Raw genomic sequence first — 26,835 nt, forward strand, 5'->3', positions numbered from 1 at the left:
CGTTTATCCTATTTGGTGTAAAAACATCACCAAAACTGTGCGCCAACGCTACCTTCCATATTTCGAGTTCTCCAGGAACTAAATATGGACTGTGTGCACTCTTTCCAATAGCATTCCCAGTAGGATCAGTGCTAGGTGACTATGACGTCACTTGACGTTAACAGGGACCAACTAACAAATGACCAGACTGAGGCTAATTTTCAAGCCTGAATACATCAGCATCAAACAGCTGTTTAACTGAATGTAGAGCATAGAATGAGAAAGTTGATATTATGAGCTGTAAAAAACATCGGTCCAGACTAGGGCTGGGCGATATATCGAGTTTTTAAATATATCGATATATTTTTATACGAGATATGATATGTGACAATATTGTTTATATTGATATAGTCTATGTTACGTTAATTATAAGTACTAATTATGCTTGTGGGGCCGCAAGTTTGCCTCTCTTTCGTCCACTTGTGTCTCTATGCAAACCTTACTCTGCCTCGCCTCTCCTTCACTGAACACAACTCCCCCTCGCCCATCGCTTCACCTGCAGGCAACGACAAGATGTACATGGCAGCTATCAAAGAGGAGCTGGTCAGTAAAAAGAAAACATTGTACTGTGCTTCAACGTAATATTACCGTACGGTGTGTGTATGAGGACCACAAATGGCACCTGTAAGAGACGTGGTTACAAAGAGGATTTCAAACTCAGTCAGTAGAACTCGGGAACAGAGCAGCTGTGAAATCTGTCTTTGTTATTGTGCTCAGCGTCTTTTAGTTTACATTTTGACTGCACAGTTGTGAGCTTTTTGTTATGCCGAAATACAACATTGTTTTATTTTATGTATGGAGCATGATTTTAATAAATGCTGCTAATTTATTTCTGAGTAATTTCTTCATGTGCATCTAAGCTGTATGTTAATAAAAGTGCCTGTGAGAGATTTGGGACACAGCTTTGACTAAGAACTCTCTTTTTGTTCTTACTTTATGGCTTTAAAAATATTATCGAGGTATATAGCTTATATCGGCATCCAGCTAAAGAATATCGATATATGAATTTAGTCCAGACCTTCTGAGTTTCTGTTGAAAAAATGAAGTTTAGAAATGGAAAGAAAACTTGGAGAGAGAAAGAAGGAACTTTAAGAAATCTGAGATTTCAGTGTCTCAAATTTTGTGTGACATGAAGTTGACCTTTCGCCAAGTGCCTTCACTGAACAGCTATTGCCCAATCATGGCTTAGTAGCCCCATGTTAGTAAGACATGTTAGGCCTGTAGTTGCCCCTCCCTGAGCCTGGTTCTGCCAGAGGTTTCTTCTTATTAAAAAAGCTTCTTTTTTTTTTCTTTCCCACTGTTACCAAGTGCTTGCTGATAGGGGGTCGTCTCTGTATTATTGTGGGGTCTTTGCCTTACAATGTAAAGTGTCTATAGGTCACTGTTATTGTGATTTAGTGCTATACACATGAAATTGCATCTTTAACCACCAGAATATGCATGTAGCAACTGTTCCATTAAGTTATACCTTAACGCATTTTAAACCCTGGACTTTATTAACACAGACATGTCTTAAAAAGTTTCTTTTCCTGTTCAAAACTTCCTGCATGCTCTAAATATTGGAAGCAGCACGTCCCCTGCGCCTGCGTCCCCACTAAAATTTGCACCTGCACTTCTGAGTATGTGCCATTGGAGAAAGGAAAACTCGCCAGACATGACAACAGCATCTCAGTCAATTATCACTCAGATTGGTCTTCCTATAGTCACACCCACAGTTAGCACTTCTGAGCTCTTCAAATTCTCTTTTTTATGGGTACTGAGATCTGCTTTAAAGCAAAAACTTGCAGACTCTCCATACTCTTTCTATTTCCCCTTCCCCTCCTTGCACTCAGAGGGAGTGTGTGTGCGCGTTGGTGTGTGTGTGTGTGTGTGTGTGTGTGTGTGTGTGTGTGTGTGTGTGTGTGTGCGTGCGTGTGTGTGTGTGAGAGAGTCCCGAGTGGCCAACCAGCCAGGCTGCCTGAAACTTCTGACTAGCCATGTTCTTCAAACATCATGCCGCAACCAAAGCATGGCAGGATGACAGATAGTCCCTTCAATATATAGTGACAAACAAATTAGTGCAAAGATGCTTCTCGCTGCATACCAGATGTGTTGGGCTCTGTGGTATGGAACAGCCGATGAAAAACTGTCCACGTCCCATCTGTGCTTTGCCGCGACCATCGGTGCAGCAATTTGTGCTGAACAAAGTAGTGCAAACAGCCAGCCTGATTATATGTGTCATAATGTGAGGCATAAAAACAGTGGTGGGGGAGGATCACACAGGCGCTCGCAGATTTGTATGAGCACCGGAGAGGACGGGGCAGGGTGCAGGTGACTAAACAGGACGCGGAGGGGACAGGTGAGGGAAGAAGGGAAAGCGAATAGAAGCAGGAAAAACAAATTTATTTTAGATCTCCATACAGATAAATTGTGTTTCATATGAAGTTGCAACCAAAAGTCAGACTCCTTTCAGCTATTTTTCTCCCTCACAGCTTCCCTCCGCTCAGAGTGTTGCTTTTCGGCTCCAGCTGCCGTCCAGGCTTGAGCTGGTGACTGCAGGGGTTTGACACGAGCAGGCCAATTTGTATCTAACCTCACACCTACCTATTGACACCCACACACCCTGAGATTGGAGACCACATGCGGGGGTCACATCACCGTCTTGAGTGCCGTGTCAGTGCAACACGTTTTTGCTCTCTCTCCCGAGCGCGGCGACAGGCCAGAGTTTCAGCTCTGAGTAAACGAATGTGATGAAAGCGGAGAGACAAGGCTTCTCAAGTCGAGCTGGAGAATGCTTTGCATCGGCGCCGATGACAGCGAGCCCACGCGGCTCGCTGACAGAAAGAAGGATAACTGTAGGAGGGAGATGAGCACCAGCACACTGAGAGGCAGAGACATTCCTGACCTGCTTAGTGTCATTACGCCGCAGACTTATCTCGCCTGCTCTGCCTTGTAAATACACTTGAGTGCTTGTTATCAAACGAGCGGGGCGACAAACCTCATCCAGGTTTGAGTCTCCGGCTCTCTCCGCTCGCTCGTAAATGAGTCATTCTCATGGATGACAGCCTACATTAATATTCAGTTATGGAAGGAAGCGAGTGCGCATTAAATCCGACACTTATCAGGTGGCGATCGTGATCCGTGTAGAAGTTTTTAAGCGAAAAAAAAAGATTTGCCTGTTTGCTTTTAATTGCCGAGATGTATTCACAGGAACAGACTCTTGACTGCGTGTAGGATTCATTCAGCTTCTTGCTGCCACTGCTCGATCTCAAGGCCACACTGACATTTCAGCTGGAGCCAAGTTCATTTTTAGGATGATTTGTTGCTCGCGTGTTTTATACACTTGGCTGTTTTCATAAAGGCCTTTCCAGCACTCTAAGTTACTATTGTTACGATGTTGCTATTTTAGCGCTAAAAGCTTTTGCAGTCAAACTGAATGGCATCCAAAAGCAGCGTACTTGGTCTTCACAGCGCGGGATCCAAAGTGAAAAATTGATATATTTTTTCTTACATCGAAAATGCACACTTCACACAGTTCGCATTTGAGAAATGACATTAAAAGGCTTTTATCAGGAGGGTGCTCTCCAGCTGTATCCCTGCACTGAAAGCAAGCACGGCTCTCAGAGGTGAGTGCTCTGAGGAGCTGTGAGCGTGAGTGTTAGGCGGTGGCGTGATCATAAGCCTTCCCCCCCACGCCGTACCATTCCACCGTCTGCCGGGTCTCTACGACAGCCGTCACACACTCTGAGCAGGCTCCTGCAATGACACTCGAGCGTGGCGAGTCGCCTCTGAGGAGCAGAGGAGTGTGTTCTGTGTCTCGCTGTCAAAATGGAAGAGCAAATGTAAAAAAATGTAAAAAGTGAGAGAGAAAGAGATAACGGCATCAGATTTTGCCATGTGCCACAATATGATTAAACAGTCCGCTGGAGTTCTTCTCCACAGTGTTGTATTCTGCGCCACCTTAGTTTCAACCTGCCAGCGCTGATCATGAATTTTCAGGTTCAGCCGAATCTTATCTTTTCTTACATGCTCAGAAGTGTTGGTCAGCAGGCCCCCACTGTTTAAGTATTTGCACCCATTAAGAAGCTACATAAGAAGATGGAAGACCAGAAAAGGCACATTTCAGTTTCTGTTCTCTCTGATCAAGCAGTAAAAGGAAAGTACTGCTCTTTTCCTCGTGTTATAAGAAATGTGACAAAAACAGACTGGAGACAATTGTGTTTAGCTTCTGTTAGCTTTCCTCACTGTCTAGATTTCTAAATTATTCTCTCAAGCAAGCTTTGCAAAGCAAGAGCTGTGACCATGACTGTATGACAGAAAGCTGTAAAGTGTTTATGGGGGTTTGATTCCGAGTCATTAGAGCTAAAACCAAAGAAATGCATGTTGGTACACCAGAAATTAGTAGAAGTGGGGTCAGAAGTTACCGTGGTTACACTGTGTTTTGATTTTTTCTGAAATACTCTTACTTACTATAAGATGAGCTAATTGCTAAACATAGCATAAAGGCAGGAGACGTGGTGAAACGACCAACCTGCTAATGCCTCATTTGCTTGTTAAGAATGAGGTTTTTAGCCATTTCTAGGTTCAAATGCTGTTAGCGCCCAAGAAACAAACAAGCTCAGAGGCGCCATTTAAAGCTAAAATCAGCCCAGATTCTTTCAGCTTCATTAAATTGACGAGTGGAGCTAATACTCAATGTTAAGTTGGGTAACTAGTTGGCAAAGTATCTCATGTTGATGCTGTTAGGACATCATTGTAATAACATTGTTATTCTCCAAGATCAGCAACTGACCAGTGACATTATCTGAGCATTCAGTTAGCATTAGCCAAGAAGTTAGCCAGTGCTTTTAAAAACTCACTAATAACCAACATGATAAGCTAAATTGGGCTAACAGCAAACCCAACTTGATAATATAGTTATTATATTTTACAAGTTAGTAAAGAAAATACATTAACAAGAGTTAATTATCCAAAGAGTCATAACAACATAATTGATTAGCGCCAATGTTGATCCTGGACCAATAAGATGCACCAGCTAGCTGATGTTCTAAAAACAAAACTGTGATATATACTTTGGATGGAAACAAAGAGTGAAAATACACTGGACGGAGATCAGGAGCACATCACTGGAAAAAGACGCCGAAAATGACAAGAACTCACCTGAGGTAACATCTGAAATGAGCTCGTCCACAACATGGAGGTTAGCCTTTTAATATGAGGCTGTGTGGTTTGGATTACATGCCTGGATGAAGATTTGATCCTAAGCTTAACGTCCGCACTGAAATCTTAGTCAGCCAGGGGACGATTCTTTTCTGAAGTGCTAAAATTTGGTGTCCAGGGACACTGAGAGTTAATAAGAACAGCTTAAAGCCCAAAGGTGGAGGCTCCTTCCTTAAAAAGAAGCAAACTCAGGAGACTTGGGAACAGGTGTATCATTTGCTGGCCTACTGATGCAGATTTATCTGCTAGATCCTTATAAGGAGTCATGTTGCAGATATTTCAAGTTTGTTCCCTCCTAATTAATTCTATTTTTTATCTTCTTACTTGTTGTAATTATCATAGGAGGCGAAGTTAGACACTAATTGCAAACAAATCAAATGAGAAAAGTGCAAGATTATGAAGAATTCCACACAAGTTTAATCAGTCTAAGTCTCAAAGGTTGTCTCGCGCACACGCAGCTTTTAACATGATTAAATGAAAAGTAATACCTGCCAACCTCAGTCACTAATGAGAACCAGAAATTGGAGTTAACAAAACAGAACGTGATACATCCGCCTAAAACACAAAGTGATAATTCCCACTAGCAGCGCATTGTTCAAGTTGTTCAAACTGAACATAGCGTAGCTGCAAAACAACCGGTGACCATGTATCTTTGATGATCGTGAAGATGTATAGGTGATAAAGGTCACATTAATCTGTAAAACGGCATAACATCTGCTCAAAAAGACAACAAAATGACACGCAGCGTGTAGCAAAGGGTGTCTACAGTGAAGCCTGCCCTTGGCATGCATGCATGTCCAGGGGAGCAAATGTAAAGCAGATGGCCTGGCTACTTTGTCCTCATTGCTGCTAATCAGGTGCTAAATATCCATCAGTGTGTGCTAAAGCGTCCCCCTACTCTTTTTGTTTTTTACTCCCATTTTCATAGCATACTGTACATGCCTTTTTTTCTTTTTTGTCCTCCACTCTCAACTCACTGAACATCACCAGCGATTAAAACACCTCTTTCTAACACAGAAGTTCACGCACATTTGTGTTGACAGGTCGGTGATACCTGAGCGTGAAGAAAAAAAGCCCATATCCTGTGAGTGGTCGATGCGAGGAGCTTTCTACAGCCGAGTGTTTTTACTCCACAGGAAATAAGCGCGGAGCTCAACGCGAGAGAAATCATATGAGGAATGTAGACACTGAGCACAGAGGCTAAATAACACATCCAGCCACATTACAGCTGTTTGATTATTCAGAAAATCTACTGTGGGTGGGGACCACAGCAGTGTTGGTGTTATTTATGGTTGTGCTGTTGGAGTTACTGTATGTTGCTAAAGCCCATTTTTTATGTCTGTCAAACAGCAAAAACACAATATGAAAGCAGCCTCTGCATGTTTCCCCTTAGATGTTTGACTGATGTGTGTACAGAGGCCCGCAGACGCATAGCACAAAGCCTTTCCCGCATGTGTGGACAACACAGGCACACTCGTGTATTGTGTCATTGCGCTATAAATGACTCTTCATCCTCGGCGAACGTGAAGCAGTCGTTTTGAGTAAAATGTAACAGAAATGAAAATCAAAGGTTTATTTATTCAAATAATTGACCATTAAAGAAAATGTGCTTGGTGTAAACTGAATGTAAACCAACATGCCAACGTGCCAACATTAAAAGGACATTTTACATTGAATCAGTTCACTTAAAGTCAGCATTTTGTGAGTGTGTCATGAGACATCACTAACAGTCAGAAAGGACGTTTTTAATAATATTCTGGTGTTTTTTTATTGTAGATTTTTTAAAATATTTTTTAAGTTTAATATTGCAGGTTGTGATTAAAGTTCCATAATTAGCAGAAAATACAGTCAAATTATAATTTATGTCCAGCGCATATAGATTTTCAACATTGCCTGTGACTGAATGGAAACACCAACAGTTTGACCTGGTAAAACTCATGCAATACTATGCAAAGGTTTTCTTTTGCTTCATTGAGCCAGATTTTATTTATTTATTTATTTTTAAGTGGCATTGAGCAATAGTTCCCCAGGCTTTCTGAATCTCTTTCAAAGTTTTTCTTTGGACATTGGCTGCTTTTTCTCTCATTTCCATTCCAGTCCTTGTGCCAGACCATTTTCAGAGGGATGTTATTTTGGTTCGTTTCCATGTCAAGCCACTTAACACTAACCTTTTGACTCATCCAAGCATAAAATGATACCTAACTAAAGCGTGAATCAGTGTTTTGCCTACACATAAAAGACAACTTTCACATTTTCAATTGTATTTTTGGCACTTTGTCACCAGCATCCTGTTTCCATTTCTTTAGCTGACTCTATGACAAGTGACAAAGTTTGACAGGTATAAAATTATATGCTTTGCACCAACAAGGTGTTTCCCAAAGAGGCATTAGCTGAAAACTTGGCACATGTCAGCATGATGTGGCCTTAAAAATGTAAGAAAACTGGACAAGTGGAGGACGAAAGATGGACAAAAAAGTTGTCTTCGGCAGATAAAAGCCATGTCCTTCAGAAATAAGAAAACATCCAGCAAAGACCTGAGAAATGCGTCTGGCTGTACTGATTTCTTATCGGAAACGGTGTCAGTGGAAGGGTGGCTGTCAAGAATCTATTATTATGGAAAGGAAACAGGGAAAAAGGCTGAAGTACACCAAATTACACAAAAAGTAGACTCAGCCGCAAGAAGTATGAATTTAAGAAGGACTGAGTTTCAAATAATGAAAACTTTCTGTTAGTGGACTCAAATCACGCGTACGGGCAGGGAGCAAATCATTTTTAATTGAAGACATAAAGAAAAATGTAGGTAGATTCCAGGATATACAACCTGAAATCAGTCAGAAAAATAAAAACAAGCAGGGAGGCAACGAGATGACCTGACAAAGATGAAGGGAAAGACACAGGTGGAACATTCAGACAAACAAGGAGTGCAGGACGGGACGAAGGAAAGGACGAAAGCATGTGAGAAAACCAGCTTTCAAAGTAAAACAGGAAGTTACAACAAACAGCAGCTGAGACATGACAACAAGGGGCAACATTATTGTACTACACTATATTATTATAATATTGCTGCGTTCCATTAACCTTGGCTATAAAACTTATACTATGCATCTGTATGTGCCAATAGAGTGGTTACCTGAGCAGCTGCTCAGTATACTGCCTTTGGACTTGAACTGTGTTTTCAGCGTTTTTGCTGAGTCCGAGCTTTGAGTTGCTATGAAGAGTAACACTGTACATGATGGCAGAAAGGCGGGGAAAGTAGAAGCGAAGCCAAATCAGCAGATATGAAATAGACGGTAACACTTTCTGGTGAATTACTCCTCCAATCAGGAGAGATCTGTGACATCCTTTATTAGATGTTGCCTCTATTCCAGACCTTTTAGCCACCGGTAAATGCAGGATAAAATTCATTTGGAGGGGCCAAACCTATGAAAGAGCTTATATTGCTTTTATTAAGCAAACATAAGAATAATTCTGCTTCCAACACTTCATCCACTGGGCTCCTCAGTCCTGAAACACATTCGGTGGCAAAAGAAGTGGTGATGCAACACAGTGGTAAAGATGCCCCTGTCCCAGTTTTTTTGAAGCTCTTTGTGACATCAAATTCAAAGCTTTCGTTTTCAAATCAAATTTCTCAGTTGCGTTTCTTTGTGTTGTTTTCAGTCAAACACAGATTCTGCATGATTTACAGGTCGTCAGTTTCTGCTTTGATTTACGTTTAACACTGCGTCCAAACTTCTTTAGAGACAAGCTTGTAAAGAAACAATACAGCCTCTCATTTATTGGCTCAGTGGATTCAGTATTAAGAAGAGTTTGAGAGAAAAATACAGAAAGAGAAAGAGAGAAAGTCAAACAGAGAGTGAGAGTCAATGATTTCCCCCAGCACCTGTTTCACTAGTGTCTCCTGTCGCTCATCTGACCCATTCGTTATGCTGAGCCATGGGGAAATCTGATTGGGCTCATTACCCTCTCCTCAGAACTGATTCAGGAAGTGCGAGGAGAGAAAGAGAGGGCCTGTTCGGCGGCTCATTGTGAATGGAAACCATCATCAGGGTTGTCACTATCAGGAACGTCTGGCCATCTGCCAAGGCTCTCCCTATCTAACCTGGCTCTCCTCCACCTCCCAGCCTTTCCGCGGTGGAAACAAATGAGTGTCGTCTCCTCTCGCTGTGTCCTGGTGCAGTGGGGGATGGACGTAGTGAGCTGAGACTATTGGCATGCATTGTCTCATTCATTCAGGCCCACTGCTGAATAAGAAGGGATGGATGAAAGATACCGTGAAGGGCATGTAAGGTAACGGGGTTCACATCTGCGGAGGTGATCGGTGATACGTTTGATGAACTTCGCAGCAGACGGGATTTTTCCTCTTAGCTTTGAGGTGAAGCTTTGACAGGGAAGGTTGCACATTCACCTTATTTGCCCCGATATACTGGACGGGTATAATCGGTGTATAATTTGGAAACATGAAGCTGGCCTCACAGTCAGCCTCAATCTCATATCAGTGCTAACTAACAGAAGAAGAGTATTTATGCTGCTTTAAGAGCGATTTCTGTTAAAGAAGCTTTCAGGTGGTCTCGGCAATCTGGCCTCCATATGGACTTCCTGAAGCATTAACTTAAAACTGCGCAAATTAATTTGTTATCAGCAGTGAAAATCTGCTATATTTCTGGGAAAATCAGTAGCACTACAAGCTGTAAATCACCGAGGGAAAAAAATGCCTCTTATGTTACACGGAGCTCACTTATAAATCAGAGAATAGTGCACTTGTGCTGGCGCTTCATGAACCTTTGAAAACACAGTCAGAGGTGGCATTTCAGAGATGACCTCTAAACTGTGCTGCTTACTGCTGCACAGTTGATTCAACATCAGAGTTATTGAAACCACAGTGATATTTTCTACTCAATAGCTACTTCCTGAGACATTTGAAGTGAACAGTGCTCCACTGAAAGTGAAAAGAATTGTTTTGGAAGGTTGTGTGAAATTATACAGACTGGAGGAGCTCTATAGACAAAAACCTCTATTCTGACTGTGAATGTTCAAATAAAAAGCCTTTGAATGCAGAATAAAAGGGTCTGTGCAGGCTTTCATAAAGCCTGGTGATAAGTCCAGCACATTAGGAAGCAGGGAGGACAGTGCATTGAATCTGCTTCCTCCTTACATCATTAACTGCATAGGGATGATATTTCATCTGTCAGTGTGTGTGATTTTAGCGTTTTAGTCAACACACAAATATTTCAACATCGCGATGGCCAGAGGATAAAGCCAATCGAGATGTGATTACCTAACATTTCATCGAGTGCTATCATCAGGTCATTATAAATAGAATTTTAATTTTACTTACATGCCGTTAGGTCTCATTTACTCTTTGGATGATAATGCTATTGCATCACATTAGCATTAATTGGAAATAAACTAGCAGGTTTTTCCCTGATTTGTTTGGAGGGGAAAAATAAAATATATTTTCTTGCTTTTTTATCAACATGACTGCAGCTGAAGAAAATAAAGATTTACACTGTAAGTAAAAGATGCCCTATTTATTGGTTATTGGTTGGCTAGACAAAAAGGTTGAGTTAGAAAGGATGTGCAGCAGGTTAGGGGGAATAAGGAAAGGGATGGAAGTGAGCTGCCAGGCAGGAGGGGAAAAGGAAGTCCAGAGAGAAGATTCATGGATGTATGGAAGGAGAACATGCAGAGGGTGAAGAACAAGAGAAAAAGAAGAAAAGATTTCACCCACTGGTTGGTTGGCTAGCGTTTTAAATATCTGGAGAAGAAGATTGGGGTGGTCACAGGCAGTATAAAAGATCTCCCGGGTCTGTAAAATAAAGCCAATGGAAAGTGCTTTAAACTTGCATTATTATGAATGTTCACCAGGGGGCGATACCTGTAGCTCCAACCCTCAGCGTTGGCTTTTATAAACAGTCAGGTATTCATTGCAATTCTGACTGTATAAAACGCTAAGTCCATTTTAACATTTTAGTTCAATTAAACTAACATAATGAGGATACCAATCTCATTCCCGACACATAAAATACGGACGATTTGTCATGTTCCGAGGCAACCCATAAGAGCGCGGAAGGTTACCTTCTCCATGATACGTGCCGGACGCTCCCAGTGGTAACACACGTTTCCCTAACCTTATTCCTAACCTTGACTACAGTCTTAATCATATTACATGGCGTTATCCAAAGCGATTCATGTTGAGAAAGTAAAAGAAATGTACATGTGTAGATTCATTCCAAACGGTTCTCATGTTTCCTGACGTTTCCGAACACATAACCTAGAAATGTGTTGGGTGGCCGAAAGCGTAACATACCTTCAATTTGTCACATGACATAATCTGTTACACTTTGGCATGAGAACGTTAACAACTTGCCCATCACAAGTTGTTAGCCAAGATCACGTGGTTTCACAGTCTGACACATCCCTCACCTGGTACATCCGGTTTCAAACACCTCATCTCCTGACTTAATGACAGGATTTCACGTCCCAGCGGGTGAGGTCACAGTTGCTTTATCAGTCCTTTGAACCATCTATAAATGTGACTCAAAAGAAGTTTGTCCCTTAATAAAACTAATAATAACTATGATGGTAAAATTGGGTTGCAATGGCCTTTAACCCTCTCAGGCTCAAATTAAACTTTTTGTTGCTAATGCACAACCAAGTCCTGCAGTGGTACTTCTGAGTAATAACAACTAATAAAATATGTATGTGGGGTAATCAGGTTGTTAGTTTGTAACTGTTGCAAATTGGCAACGCCTGCCTCGAGAGGGTTAAAACCCCATCTACATGTAAGAACAACTGAACTGTGGATTTCATTTTAGGAAATGTAATCAAACTTGATACCTGTATTGTAGCCACTTGTCAGTGACAGTGATTAAAGCATATCCTGCTTTATTGCCTATTTAAGTGAACCCACAGTTTACAAAGTGAACATCATGCTGTATTAAGGACGATTTCAAACTGCTAATTGTAAACATAAACTAATTAGGAAAACATATATGCAGGTCATCGATCAACTAAGCCATAATAAGCATTTTCTCTTTAGTCAGACTTCATTTTACAAGCCAAAGATTTTCCTCCTAAAGAATGCTGGGTTAGTGCATTTATCACTGGCAGACCTGGATCCTACAATCACAGCACAGTATTAACAGCTGCCGTCTCCTCTCCATTGTAAACCTCCAGATTTGAGCGCTCCGAATGTCAGCCTCGTATTTCTAAAGGAGGATGCACTTTCGTATGTCAGAGCGGCTCTCGATTTTCAGTCTGTTTATGCAAAGCCTTGGTGTCTCATTGCCCAGTGGGGCTTTTCACTTGGCAATAGCTGATGAGTGGGTTGTTAAGACCCCTTGGTGGAACAGGATTATCAAATATAGATTACAGGCGTTTGGGGCCCCAGTGTGAAAGCTCGGGCTCCTGAGTGTTAATTGCTGGCCTCGCTGTGCTCTCCAATTTCATGCTTGAAGTGAACATTTGTCTTTCACGCTACAAAGGCGCCGGAGACATTTGTGTGTAAATGCAAGAATGAGCTAAGATATGCTGTACCAGCCAACAGACCCTTAAAAACACTAATTTTTCCACATTTATAAATACAGCAGACAGTCGTATGTGTGTCTGTGTGTGTGTGTTTTCTTACTGTAAATGGGGCTTTAGGGGGTTTAAAAACAATATAGACTGATTTGAAAATGGCCTGTATAATGACACTGGCCAAGGGAGTCATTTAGGCCCAAATTGCTGCCTGTGTTGGGCTTCGGTCTGTAATTAGGTCAGAATGCAAATGCGTGTATTGTGATGTTGGCCCACGAGGACTAGCACAGCTCCAGCCTCAGTGTTTAGAGTGTAACCATGTGTGTCAGAGTGACTCATTGAGCCCCGCTAGTGCTGTTGAGCTGCGAGAAGAGAAAGAGCACTGGGGGCCGAGCTCATTCACAACCTTGTACTCTTATCAAAATGTGTTTACTGCACTGTAATGCTGCGTCCCATTTAGGCAGCATTTAGCAACGTTAAACTGTTGCAGCCCCGGGCCTGAATGCTGGGGTGGAGACACAAAGGGCCTGGGATGCATCGTGACCTCTGGCTCACCCTCTAACCCTGCACACACTGACATCCATTCATTCTGCCTTTATTTCTCCCTCTTCATCACCTCATTGTACTTTTTGTACAGCCCTGTCTTTCCTCCCGTCCTGATGCCTCTCCCTTACATTTGTCTTCTATTGATCATTAGGTGGTGTTGAGAAGAGAGGGGAGGTTTAATTAAGGAGCCAGACTGGTCTGTCAATTCTGCTCAGCGCTGCATGGAGTGCACTAGACCAAGCAATGGCTCTAATAGGGCTTCATACAGTAAACAACACGCACACCTGGACAGCAGCGGGCCCCAGGGAGGAACAGGAGAGCGCTGTGGTAGATAAAGAGAGTTTAGCATCATAGGTGTGGCGCATGAGTGTGGAAGATTTCAAATGGTTAAAATGCCTGAAAATGAAAGAAGAATCAAAGAAGAGACGTTGGTTATTTTGCATTTTGGGTTTAATTAATTGAGCCGTTTTTCACTGTGACTTGAATCTCACATGCCACATTACATGAAAATTGTAGCACTGACAGCAAAGTGAAGATTGCTTATCGGTGTGATCCAGCAGACAGTAGCAAACCTGACAATATTAGATAAAAAATCTTGTTATTATCCCTCATGAGGGCGCGCAAGAAAAATCAAATGCCTTGTCACAGTTCTGCGATTCTGAGCAGTGCTGACACAATTATTGCGACTACTACGACTACTACTGATATGGAAAAAAAAATCTGCGGGCAGGTTTTGTATGGCGCAGACACGAGTGGTTAATTTGTCTTGCTAGTTTTAAAATCTTCGTTGTATCACTGATTATAGTCAGATGACAAAAACTTGGTTGCTTATAAATGGAGACTGTAACATGGCGTTCACAGAGGGATGGGGAAATGAGCATAATGTGTATGAAAATCAAAAGAATGGGGATTTATAATACATAAGCATATACATGTTAGTTATTGCTGTATGCGTGTTTGTATATGTGCATATAGTCCTTCTGACTGGCCCACTTGTTAAGCGGGTATGGACGAGGATTAGGGCCACTGGACAAAAAGGAGGGGTCCTTTGGATTTGAATTATTACTTAAAATTATTACTAAAAAACCCCAAAATATTATATATGCTATATGTGGTGCATAATGTTGACAGTACTGGAAACAAAAGAGCTTTGCTGAACTATATCATGAGCAAATATTTAATTATAACTTGCATTATTTTCTTTTTGCTAAACGGTCTGTTGGATATACTAATACTGACAAATCTGTAACAGGCCAACCAATATATCGATCTGGGTCTGATTACAGTGGCCTGAAACAGCGTTCATAATTAAGCCTAATGATTTTAGATGTGTGAATGAGAGACTAGATTGCATGACTTTTTTTGGCATATTTGGACACAACAGCTTACACATATTATTAGAGTAACGGCTCAAGAAGTCCTTTCCTGCCCACAGCTGTGATATTGTCCTGTCTAAAATCTGAACGGACCACTTTGATTTAGAAAGCTGCTTTGTTGCGTCTAATGTTGCATTTTCTCTGGCGACGCCGCTGATTCTGCAGACGTGAATATTTTCCTTTAAGCCCCATGGTGACTTTTGTGAATGAAGCAGCAAAATAGGACAGTCCACAAAACAGCAAACGTTGTAGTGTGAGTCACAGTGGACGAATGTGTGGATTTTTACTTGACCACGTGCGTGTGTGCGCACTGCGCTCCATGCATGGGTGACAGGCTTGTGTGCATAGTTCTGCTCGCTTATGCTTCATCTCTGGCCCCGTGTTGGGGCCGATGATGATCCGCGGCTTTAATCGATAAAACTATCAAAACATCTCCTCCGCTGCCCTGTTGTTGACTCTGCGTGTCTCTTGTCTCCCCTCCAGAGAAAGTCAGTATGCTGTCGGCATTGATCGCTCCCTTCAAGTACATAAGCCCTGGGACCAGCAGCACAGAGGACGAGGACAGTTTAAGTAAGCTGCTGCGTCTTTTTCCTTCTCTCTGTCAGTGCACACGCTACCTCTCTCAGTGGCAGGCCTAATATGGAAATGATCTCTCTGTCGCCCCGCATAATTAATTATTTGGCAGATGAGCTCTTTGGTTACACACTGGTGTCAGCTTGCACGTTAAAATTCTATATTCCTTTAAAAGCGAGCGATTAAATATTAAATCCGAGTGTTCGTGATAATTAAGTCATTAGATAGGTAACTGCATGCCTGCATACGCTATCATCTAGACCTACAATCTGCCCACCAATGAATGGCTCCCATGCCACCATTAACATTCTTCTGGCAGGATCTGAACACCCTGTTTTTGTTCATTTCCCATCAGAAATGCAATACGCCACCACTACCCCGTAACTAGGTTTGAAGAGCGTATCACAGCTGTTCAGACTTTGCTCTCACAGAGGATAAGAAGTGTGAAATAAAGCGGGCTTCAGACATTTCTCTCATCCTTTTCTCAGAATGCCTGCCACTCGACGAGATCCCCACCCCCTATTACAAATAGGATTGATGCTTTGCATTGGCCGCGGGGACCAGTGTTTCCCCACTTGTGACACAGATTCAGAACTAATTTGGAGGCAGATTACAGGATGATTTGGCAGATAACATCGCCATTTTAGGGGATTTGTATTTGGGGTTTTAAAATACTTAAATATGATAGAGCCCCGAGGTATGAAGTGGGCTCGGCTCAGGGAGACGATTGCAGACGTGTTCATTACCATTTCATTGTGTATCGAGTGGCTCAATCTGCCTTGAGAGATTTTTCTTGATTCGTCTTGTTCAGTCAGGATAAACGTGCCTCTTTTCACTCTTGTGTTTTGACTATTTTCTTATCACTTGCAATGACATTGTTTTTCCTTTTATCGCAGGCACCAGCAGTGCAGAGGTGAAGGAAAACCGCAATATTGGTAACTTAGAGGATCGCTCCATAGGGCCCGGGGAGTGTCAGTCAACAAGAAGCGGGAGTTCTGGTCTGAAGAGGAAACGGCCACTGGAGGAAGACAATAACGGGCACCTGTGTCAACTCCGTCTGATCTATAAGAAACTGTCCTGGTCTGAGGCTCCAAAGAACGCGCTGGTACAGCTGAATGAGCTGCGGCCCGGCCTGCAGTACCGGATGGTGTCTCAGACGGGCCCTGTCCACGCTCCCGTCTTCTCCATCGCTGTGGAAGTCAACGGGCTGACCTTTGAGGGCACAGGCCCCACGAAGAAGAAAGCCAAGATGAGGGCCGCAGAGCTGGCCCTCAAGTCCTTCATCCAGTTCCCCAATGCTCCTCAGGCCCACCTAGCCATGGGAAACATTTCAAACCCTTCAGCCGACTTCACCTCAGACCAGGCCGACTTCCCCGACACGCTCTTTAAGGAGTTTGAGTCTTCGTCGTGCTCCGACCGCCTCTCGCTCTGCAACTCGGAAACCGAAAGCGAGTTGCTTTCCAGCGAGCTGCTCAGACACGGGCGGTTGCTGCGCCACACCTTGGACCTGATGGTGCAGGCGCAGCAGAGGCTCGGTGGAATTGTCCAAGAGTCCGAGGCCCCTAAGAGCCCCGTGGCTGTGCTCAATGAGCTGCGGCCGGGCTTGCGCTACGCCTGTCTTTCGGAGCGAGCCGAAGGCCGACGACTGCGCAGCTTTGTGATGGCTGTGCGTGTGGACGGGCGGATTTTCGAGGGCTATGGCCGCAGCAAGAAGCTGGCCAAGAATCAGGCAGCCCAGTATGCTCTTCAGGCCCTCTTCAACATCAGGACGGCCCCCGAGGGGAGAACAGGTCTCAAAGCCAGCAGGCAGAGTTGTCCTCATTTACCCCAGGTGAGTGCAGACACATCCCCAGCGCCTGTCTTTTGCTAAGCTTCTTTGGCAGACACTCCACTTCCGACAGGGGCCTGTAATGACCAAAACAGCAGGCGTGCGGTGAAAATCCAAACACCTTCCAACAAGTAATTAAGGAGGAAAGGAGATAGGAGCTAAAGAGAGCCCGATTCAAGCAGAAATAAAGAAATGTGTGAGCAAGCTGACATTTATCTGTTGTCCAAAATAGGTCTTACAGCAAAAGCTAAAGATGCGCCATTTTTTTTGCACATCTGCTCATGGGTGTGTGCTCTGCGAAGCCTTCATCTAGGGTAAACAAATATCTGTTTGTTGGCCTGTTTAATAGAAAAGCATGTAAATGAAGCTAATTATTGTCCCCGTGCCTCTGACACATGAGAAATCTTTGTCACAAACCCAAATGAGGTTTTTTTTCTCCTTTTTTTCGTCAGTCTTATGTGTTTGCAGAGCTGTAATTGGGTGAGTTTTGTAATTTTGCAAAATCTCCTGTTTCCTCATGTGTGGCATCACAGTGTCTACAAACATTAATTCAATCTGTTGCCCAAAGGAAATAGAAAAGCAAAGAGCAAATCGACAAACAAACCACTGAGACCAATCCCATGCTCATTTACCCAAATATGTAAATAGCAATCAGAGCGAGGAAACTAGTTTGTGAGAAACTTGAGGAAATTGGAGAGCCTAAAGACACGGTGGCTGGATCGGCTGGCACTTGTTGACAGCCATTTAAAACTCCATTGCAGCTGCAGGACTTTATCTCAAGTAAAACTGCCCTGAGTAGATAGTCACACTGATTTTCATTGTTTACTACTGTTTGCATAGCGAGGAACTCTGCAGCCAAGCTGTCCAGGTCACCCCAGCAGAAAGAACATGTAAAACCACCGTCTCGAGGTCTTGAATTGAAAAAATTAAGCTGTTCACATCCAAAGCGTCGTCTCCCTAAAGTCTTCCCTTGAAGACTTTTGTGTCGACACACAACGCGCCCTGTAGGGTATGTGTTGTGTTAATATTCTTCCCTAGCCTTGAAGAAATAAACTGGCAAAAGTGTCCTTCCCCAGAGCCCAACATCAACCCAACAAACCTGCACATGTTTGCCTGGGAGAAACTTTCTTTTTCTCCCCACTGCCACGGTGTCTAAAAGGATTTTAAGAGGATTTGCCGCACCCGTTTAGTTCCAGAAAGCACTCGCTTGTGGAATTTCTTGAAAGTCAGCTGTGCCGTCTGCCAGGCTCGAGAAACGTTTTATTTTCATTGGCGTTGAAGGACAAAGGCGTTAACATAATATTCATGCGTGCGTGAATAAACATGTGGCCAGGCGTGTGTTCATGGATATATAATGTGTTACATGTTGCGTAACCTTAATGCAAAGCCCTCCGGCTCTTATACGCTCTCACTCACATTTGAGTCAGTCTTCTTGCCAAACACTGATTGCACGGGCAGTGGTTGACTACACTGCAGATGTGACACGTAATGTGGGGGTGGTTGCCAGCTGTAGCCTGAGGGTAGAGCAAACGTTATGGTGGTATGCCAAATTATGTTGTGCCAGCTCAGGCTGTTCTCTTTCTTCAGAATTCCCTTTAGCTACCTGTTGCAGAACACAGCTTGGATGCATAGATGTTTTCTGTGTATCATTAACCCTCATCCAGACTTTAGAAAAGAGTCAGAAAACCTAGTCATGGTTCATAACCCTTAACTAAGTTTACTGCCTAACCCTAACCCGAAACAGGACTGTGGTGACTTGGTTGTTGTTGGTAACCTTCTTCTCAGAGTTGTTGCATCCAGTTGCACGTGTATATTTTTAGATAAGGTCAAACTTGACATGCATAGATGAGAACAAGTGCAGCCAGTGGAAGTCTGCCTGACTGTATATAAAAGATGGACATAGCTCCAGTTTGTCGAGTTCTGTATTTTTGGCCGCTGCCGCCTGACTACATGACTGATATCATATGATAACTTGTCAGTTGCACCATTTAGCATCCATTCTAATCTAAATATGATGGTAATTTACACAATCAGCATTGGTTTGTTTTAAATAAGACTTGAAACTAGCCTTAAGAGAAGCAGCTTGTTAGGAAACTGTCTTCTTTGTATACTTCTCTTTGTAACCAGAGTGCAGTACATGCTTCCTGCTGGCCAATAGAAAAAGCACAGGTCTAAAGGGGAATTTGTTGTTTAGTGACGGTAGCCCACTGTGGCCCACTCTTGCTTGTGCTATTGTTGGTCAGTCAGAGTGAAGTTCACACAGAGCAAAGTGAAACCAAGTGTTAAAAACAACAAAAAGTGAACTATCTGTGCTATCTGCTATATTTTTAATCTTTAGTGTTTGTTTCACTGTTTCCCAGTGAACTTTTCTGTTGTTCTGCTCTTTGTTCCTGCCCACTTGTCAAACAGTCAGCATTTGGCGTCCAGCCACACACAGTTGGGATTCTGGAGGACTGCATAGAAGCACATCTCTGGTGGGTGAAAGCCCTTCTATGCTCTCTAATAGAAACATGCACAGTATGCAGCATGAAGCGCTTCTCCACTGGCGTCATGTTTCAGACCCTAGACCTGAAACCCACGGGAACTAAAGCTAACCTGTTTCAGACTGAAGCTAACCTGAGAAGCTCTTTTAAGAGTCAGCATCATATAACTCAGGAGGACGGGGTATAGCATCAAGTTTTTAAAGCTGTGCTACATCAGGAACCTAACCCAAGTGCCCAATTACTGGTCATAGTACTGCCTCTACTTAAAAGCAGTGGGTCATCTTCATGGTAGCAAAGACTTTTGTGTTTTGAAAGACATCTTACAACAACTAATGTCTAGCAGTGAGTGAAAGGAACAGTAAGAGACGTCCCCTTTTTCTTTTTGAAAAATGAATTTGGGAACACAAAGAAGTGACAACACTTAAATACAATGATTTTGACAGTGAAACGAAGGAATCCATGGCTGGCCACCTATTCAGGATACTGTATTAATTCAAAAGAGTGGAACAAATGAGTGAGGGCTTGCAGAAGGCCTTCGAGCTGGACTGAGCTGGTGACTCCAGAATGCGTCTAAATGAAATATTTAAACGCACCAGAACCACATGGTTCTGTATTCCTCTCAGACCTTTCCGTCTTCACGTAAATGTACTAAGGGATATAAGAGGGAGACTGACAAGGCACGAATCTGAGTGCAGAACCACATACAACAGATTCTCTTGCAGTAACAGCCTGCACCGTCCTCCATCCCTCCCACACTCACGTGTCTGGGAACTCACTTTAACAATCACAGCAGAAATGAGGCATCGGGCCACTGTCTGCTTGGCATTAAAGAGCTATTTATCTTCCAGCGAGGACTTTCATTTTCCGTTCCTTCATTTAACCTTTATTTATCGAGGGAAATCAAACGAGAATGTATTCTGCCGAGATATCTCGCCTTATATTCGCTTCGCTCCTCTTACTCAGCGCTCAGAGACTCGGTACCATCGCAGGCTCGGGTTGAGAGCTAGCCGCCTTGCTCAACAGCACATTCACGGTCGCAGTTTAGGGAATGGGGGTAACCTTAACAGTTTAAGGATTTAAACATAGTAGCCTTCTTGTCTCAATTTAAGGAGCTGCACAAGAGGGTTGCAGAAGAACATACGGCATTTCCTTCGAATATGTGAGAAAAGCAACAGAAAGTAACTAAACCGACTCTATATTTTTAATAAAATGTCGCGAAATATATGATTTCTATAACCCTGTACAAAAGGGCTTGTGCACTGCAGTGTTTTCTCATCATTTTATATTCAAATAGCAATATTTTTTAATCAGTTGTGCTGTGGTAACAATAGCAGTTGCTCTGGTTATCTTTAGGGAGTGTGTTTTTATAAAGGGTGGAGCCTAAACATAACCATAAATAATAATAATAATAAAAGAGAAATATGAAGAAACAAGAGAAATAAGACTTGTTGTCTTTTCACTGAACTCTCTTCTCTCTTCATAGATTTTCTATACAGTCCCTGAACTCAAGGTTACATCAGCTTCTAGGAACATAATTGTTCATCTTCATTATTAATCAATCAGCAGGAAGTTGTTCTTGAATCCTATCCGCCGTGCTCGAGTTACAGGAAAATGTCTTTGCCTTATTACAGCCTGCACAGTGAAGTGAGAAAGTGCTAGAATAATTCTGACACCCATTTTACCAAGTGGAATGATTACCCCACTGTTCAGGCCTTGATTGGCCACTTAATCTCCACTCGCCGTCACAACGCACTGCGGTGTTGCCAAGTCAACTGAGCTCAAGATTTGTGTGCAGCCGCGGGAAGGCTGGGAGTCAGCAGGTCCGCGTACGGGAAGGACAGTAGGGAGGTCAGTGGTCAGGATGCTGCGCTCTGCCACCTCGGATTAAGCTCCATTTGAATAGAGAAATCTGTTTAGTGGCAGGAGCGGCTGAAAATTTGGGTTAATGGATGAGCTGAGGCATGAAAAGCCTGCAGCTTTTCAAAAATTAAGTTCTTCTCTCTTTTGACTGCAAATAGCGTAACAGGATATTTTAATTGCTCGTCGCATTAGCCGAGATCAAATGTGACTGCAGTTTGTCTTTTATTTTCTTGCTTTCAGCTTGATTTGATTTAGTTATCTGTAAGTGTGGAGCACCACAGATAGGGAAGGATACAGACTGGTCAAGTGGAGTCATTTCCCCGCCTCCCCCACGGCAAATTGAATATGATTTCAGACACGTGAAGGTGACCCCTGTCAGCCGTTGAGCCTCTCGCAGATTGTTTTCTTTGTCTAATCTCTCCCACTTCTAATCTGTCTCAATATAAACAGCTGTGACAGGCTGATCATTAATTAATATTGCCACAACAAATTAGCGACAGCGATCGCCCGGCCAAACACCCCGTCTAAGATAGAAATCCACCGATTTGTGCAGAGAGGAGGGGGGGGAGAGGGAGAAGGTGTGAACAACACATTAGAGAGGAGTTGATTAACAGCTTTGGGACCTTGCAGATAGTGTTACTGCCTCAGCATGTGGACAGCGTAGTGACAGCCACAGCAGCAGACTGTACTCGCTCTGTGATTATCGCCACAAGTGGCACAGTGCAAACAGCCTGATAAAACATCTGCATTTATCACTACCTACTGATTCAGATTAGATGTCTTTCACAGTTGCAGGGTGTTTATTCGAGAAAGTGTACAAGCGTCATCAGGCGTCGTCCAGCAAATGTTTTCGTTTAAGTTTATCAAAATGAGCTAATCTGCAGTATGAAGGCTCAGACAAAGGGTGAAAAATACCAGCTTAATGTCATTTGTTTATTCGAGTTTTTGGTGATTTTATTTTTGCTGTACTTTAAAGACAAGCAAACATTATTTTATCATAAAAATAACTCATATATGATCTTTATGATGATATTTAGCCAGTGCAGAAAAACAGATGAGTGAGTTTTCAACAGGACGATGGCCGGACGAAGGCAATACCAATATTTTGCTGATATATTGGACTATTGTCCATATCACGTTAGTTGCAGCTATTTCAAAATGTGGTAAAAATAACAAATGGACTGCTTCTATCTAATCCAATGCTTCTCTTGTTTTGCTGCTACTTCTGCTCCCTTTTGGAGTCGTCACACTGCTTCAGCTGCCTCAGCCTAGCTTCCTTCTATCTTCCGTCCTCTCCACATGTCCAAACCATCTCATCGTTGCCTCTCTAGCTTTGTCTGCAAACTGCTCAACCTGAGCTTGTCCCTCTGATTTACTCATTTCTAATCCTGTCCGTCCAAGTCGATCCAAATTAAAAAATCTTAGCATCTTTAACTCTTCCACCTCCAGCAAGAAAACGAAAGAGGTCATAGAGGTTTAAAGGAGAAGTAAATAGAAGAAACGATGAAGCTAGTACCCAAACTGTCACGTTCATCTGAGTTTCCTAATTTAGCTTTAAACTATGTGCTCACTGTGACTCTGTGCACACAGTTTTGTCATGTAGTGATGGCTCATAAGGCAGTTTTAAGGTTTTACCTCTATTGTCAGAGCTGAATGCATGATACCACGCAGCTATCGTGGGCTTTGAATGTCATGCTAGTTTAGGGTTTTTTTGATTTCCTTGAAATCTCCTTTTTCCAGGGTGGAATGATTGTACAACATCTTTAACAACTTTGTGCACACGTTTGATATTACTTTGGATTTTCTCTAATTCACAAAGGGTTAAAAGTACACATGCACCCCCTACACCTTCCTCTTCTTAGATCTTCACTGAGTTGTGAAATGTATGTGAATAATATGTATGTTGTATACCTTTGATTAAAGAAAATCCCAAATAAATTCAAACTTGTGGACCAAATTCTTGTTTTTTAAAGTCGTTAAAGATGTTTCCTGTATGATCATTCCACCTGGGAAAAACAACAATTTAAAGAAATAATTAAAAGCCAAAATTACCACAATCTTCATGCACATGAAGAGTGTGTTAACTTCAGACTTCTCTAAGGATTTGCTTTTATGCACGTCTTGAGGCTGCAATCGAAAAGCCTATTCAGATGCCAAAAGACCCATTTTATTAAATGTGCAAATCCTGATGATATTTGAAATAATATGACGAAAAAGTCACAGTACTCGTAGAATCACCATCATTAGACTGACGTAGAGACATTTTTTACAAAATAAAAGTTTAAGAAAGTTTTAAACTGATCTCTGAACATCGAGAAACTACAGAATAGAAAGAAGCTTAAATTTAAAGGAGTCCAGTCACGTAGACCAGTGTTTCCCAACCACTGTCCCGTGGCACATAGGTGTGCCGTGAGAAATGATCAGGTGTGCCGTGGAAGATTATCTGGACCTGATTAGCACTCTCAGCGATCTGCGTAAGTAACGAGCAGAACAATTACATTCTCTTCCACTAGAGGGCAGTACAACTACCTGCTCTAACTAAATGGGTTGCCAACTGCCAGTAAAACAGAAGAAGAAATTACATAATAGTCATGCTATGAGACAACACGTAATAGCTACAGATAAATATCTGAAAAGAAAAAAGAAGTCAGTCTGAGCTGAGTACTGAGTCTAACCCAGGTAAAGGTCCTAGCAAGAGTAGTGGTCAGAAGAAAGCAAAAAAGGTACACTGGGGACAAACCGAGTCTATTCCACTACAGGGAGTGCAGAATTATTAGGCAAATGAGTATTTTGTCCACATCATCCTCTTCATGCATGTTGTCTTACTCCAAGCTGTATAGGCTCGAAAGCCTACTACCAATTAAGCATATTAGGTGATGTGCATCTCTGTAATGAGAAGGGGTGTGGTCTAATGACATCAACACCCTACATCAGGTGTGCATAATTATTAGGCAACGTCCTTTCCTTTGGCAAAATGGGTCAAAAGAAGGACTTGACAGGCTCAGAAAAGTCAAAAATAGTGAGATATCTTGCAGAGGGATGCAGCAGTCTCAAAATTGCAAAGCTTCTGAAGCGTGATCATCGAACAATCAAGCGTTTCATTCAAAATAGTCAACAGGGTCGCAAGAAGCGTGTGGAAAAACCAAGGTGCAAAATAACTGCCCATGAACTGAGAAAAGTCAAGCGTGCAGCTGCCAAGATGCCACTTGCCACCAGTTTGGCCATATTTCAGAGCTGCAACATCACTGGAGTGCCCAAAAGCACAAGGTGTGCAATACTCAGAGACATGGCCAAGGTAAGAAAGGCTGAAAGACGACCACCACTGAACAAGACACACAAGCTGAAACGTCAAGACTGGGCCAAGAAATATCTCAAGACTGGTTTTTCTAAGGTTTTATGGACTGATGAAATGAGAGTGAGTCTTGATGGGCCAGATGGATGGGCCCGTGGCTGGATTGGTAAAGGGCAGAGAGCTCCAGTCCGACTCAGACGCCAGCAAGGTGGAGGTGGAGTACTGGTTTGGGCTGGTATCATCAAAGATGAGCTTGTGGGGCCTTTTCGGGTTGAGGATGGAGTCAAGCTCAACTCCCAGTCCTACTGCCAGTTTCTGGAAGACACCTTCTTCAAGCAGTGGTACAGGAAGAAGTCTGCATCCTTCAAGAAAAACATGATTTTCATGCAGGACAATGCTCCATCACACGCGTCCAAGTACTCCACAGCGTGGCTGGCAAGAAAGGGTATAAAAGAAGACAAACTAATGACATGGCCTCCTTGTTCACCTGATCTGAACCCCATTGAGAACCTGTGGTCCATCATCAAATGTGAGATTTACAAGGAGGGAAAACAGTACACCTCTCTGAACAGTGTCTGGGAGGCTGTGGTTGCTGCTGCACGCAATGTTGATGGTGAACAGATCAAAACACTGACAGAATCCATGGATGGCAGGCTTTTGAGTGTCCTTGCAAAGAAAGGTGGCTATATTGGTCGCTGATTTGTTTTTGTTTTGTTTTCGAATGTCAGAAATGTATATTTGTGAATGTGGAGATGTTCTATTGGTTTCACTGGTAAAAATAAATAATTGAAATGGGTATATATTTGTTTTTGTTAAGTTGCCTAATAATTATGCACAGTAATAGTCACCTGCACACACAGATATCCCCCTAAAATAGCTAAAACTAAAAACAAACTAAAAACTACTTCCAAAAACATTCAGCTTTGATATTAATGAGTTTTTTGGGTTCATTGAGAACATGGTTGTTGTTCAATAATAAAATTATTCCTCAAAAATACAACTTGCCTAATAATTCTGCACTCCCTGTATATCTGGTGCGCAGGGAAAAATTATCATTGTGGTTTTTGTGACATTTTTGTTTGGTGATTTTTCTAATGTGAAATATGTGCCGTGGCTCCAAAAGGTTGGGAAACACTGTCTTAGACTACCATGGACGGGATACCTCAGAAATTCCACAGACAACAGAATAAAACCTTTTCTATTCTACTCTACTGAAACATTTATAGAAGAGAAAACTTGCTAGATGCTGTTACTGTTACTGTTTTCTAGAACCTCACAGATAACTGTAAGTCTTTAAAAACACATTTTAAAGACACCTCATGAAGAGTTCTGGTTACAGAGGATCAAGTATTGTTTGTCTCTGTTGCTCTTATTATTTTGCTCACACATAAAGCATTAATTTCTGTTGTATGTATCATTAGAAATCATTTCTTTTAAACTCTACATCTGTAGATCATATGGCAATAACCTGAGTATAATACTGTCAGGGCATAAACTATGCACATTGCCATGAACTCCATGGAGCAGTAGTTCTTGTTGTGTTTTAAACCAAATTTGAGCTTAAACTGCTGTAAAGCAGATCTGACCCTATGCACCTCCACAAGGTGTCTCATTACAATTTGTCATATGAGTGCAAAAAGCTGCTTTCTGCTTTTAGACTGTCTGCGTGCCCTTTTACCAACCACTTAGCTCATCATTTGGTATTTAAAGAAAAAGCAGCAAGGGAGAGTGGAGATTTGTGTGTGAAATTACCAAACAATAATGTTCCCCCATCTGAATGTGAGCCCCTGTACGTGGAAAGGTTAGAATCATCCCAATCTGCCTAATATGTATGCAAAATATGACCTATGAGGCTGCAGGCTGTTCAATCTAATGTACCGCGTCAGCATGCAGCTTTGAGGGAAAATCCCTTAGCAGGGAAGAATTGAAATGGGGTTGGTCGGGTCAAGTCACCTCGCACATACAGTAAAACACCCCTGTAATCTATTCCAAAGAAGCGTGGCGCTGCTGTGTGCACCTCCGCTTGCCCTACAGTATCCTGAGTCGCTGCTACCAAGTCTTCATTCTTTGTGACAATCCTCCAGTCCTCGCTTTCCTCCATTCTCCCTCCTCCTTTTCCCT

General features: G+C 42.5%; 1 protein-coding gene across 2 annotated transcripts in view; it reads left to right on the plus strand.

The window, feature by feature from the left end:
• The window catches only part of adarb2 (adenosine deaminase RNA specific B2 (inactive)), a 218,333-nt gene that overhangs the window by 116,102 nt on the left and 75,396 nt on the right, over positions 1-26,835 (plus strand). For both annotated transcript variants that reach the window (XM_076887957.1, XM_004568493.5), the window contains 2 exons: positions 15,162-15,248; positions 16,148-17,082. In XM_076887957.1, the coding sequence (XP_076744072.1) occupies positions 15,162-15,248; positions 16,148-17,082 (1,022 nt within the window). The remainder of the gene's footprint in view (positions 1-15,161; positions 15,249-16,147; positions 17,083-26,835) is intronic.

The sequence above is a fragment of the Maylandia zebra genome, linkage group LG9 (genome assembly GCF_041146795.1).
Source record: "Maylandia zebra isolate NMK-2024a linkage group LG9, Mzebra_GT3a, whole genome shotgun sequence".
Taxonomy (NCBI): domain Eukaryota; kingdom Metazoa; phylum Chordata; class Actinopteri; order Cichliformes; family Cichlidae; genus Maylandia; species Maylandia zebra.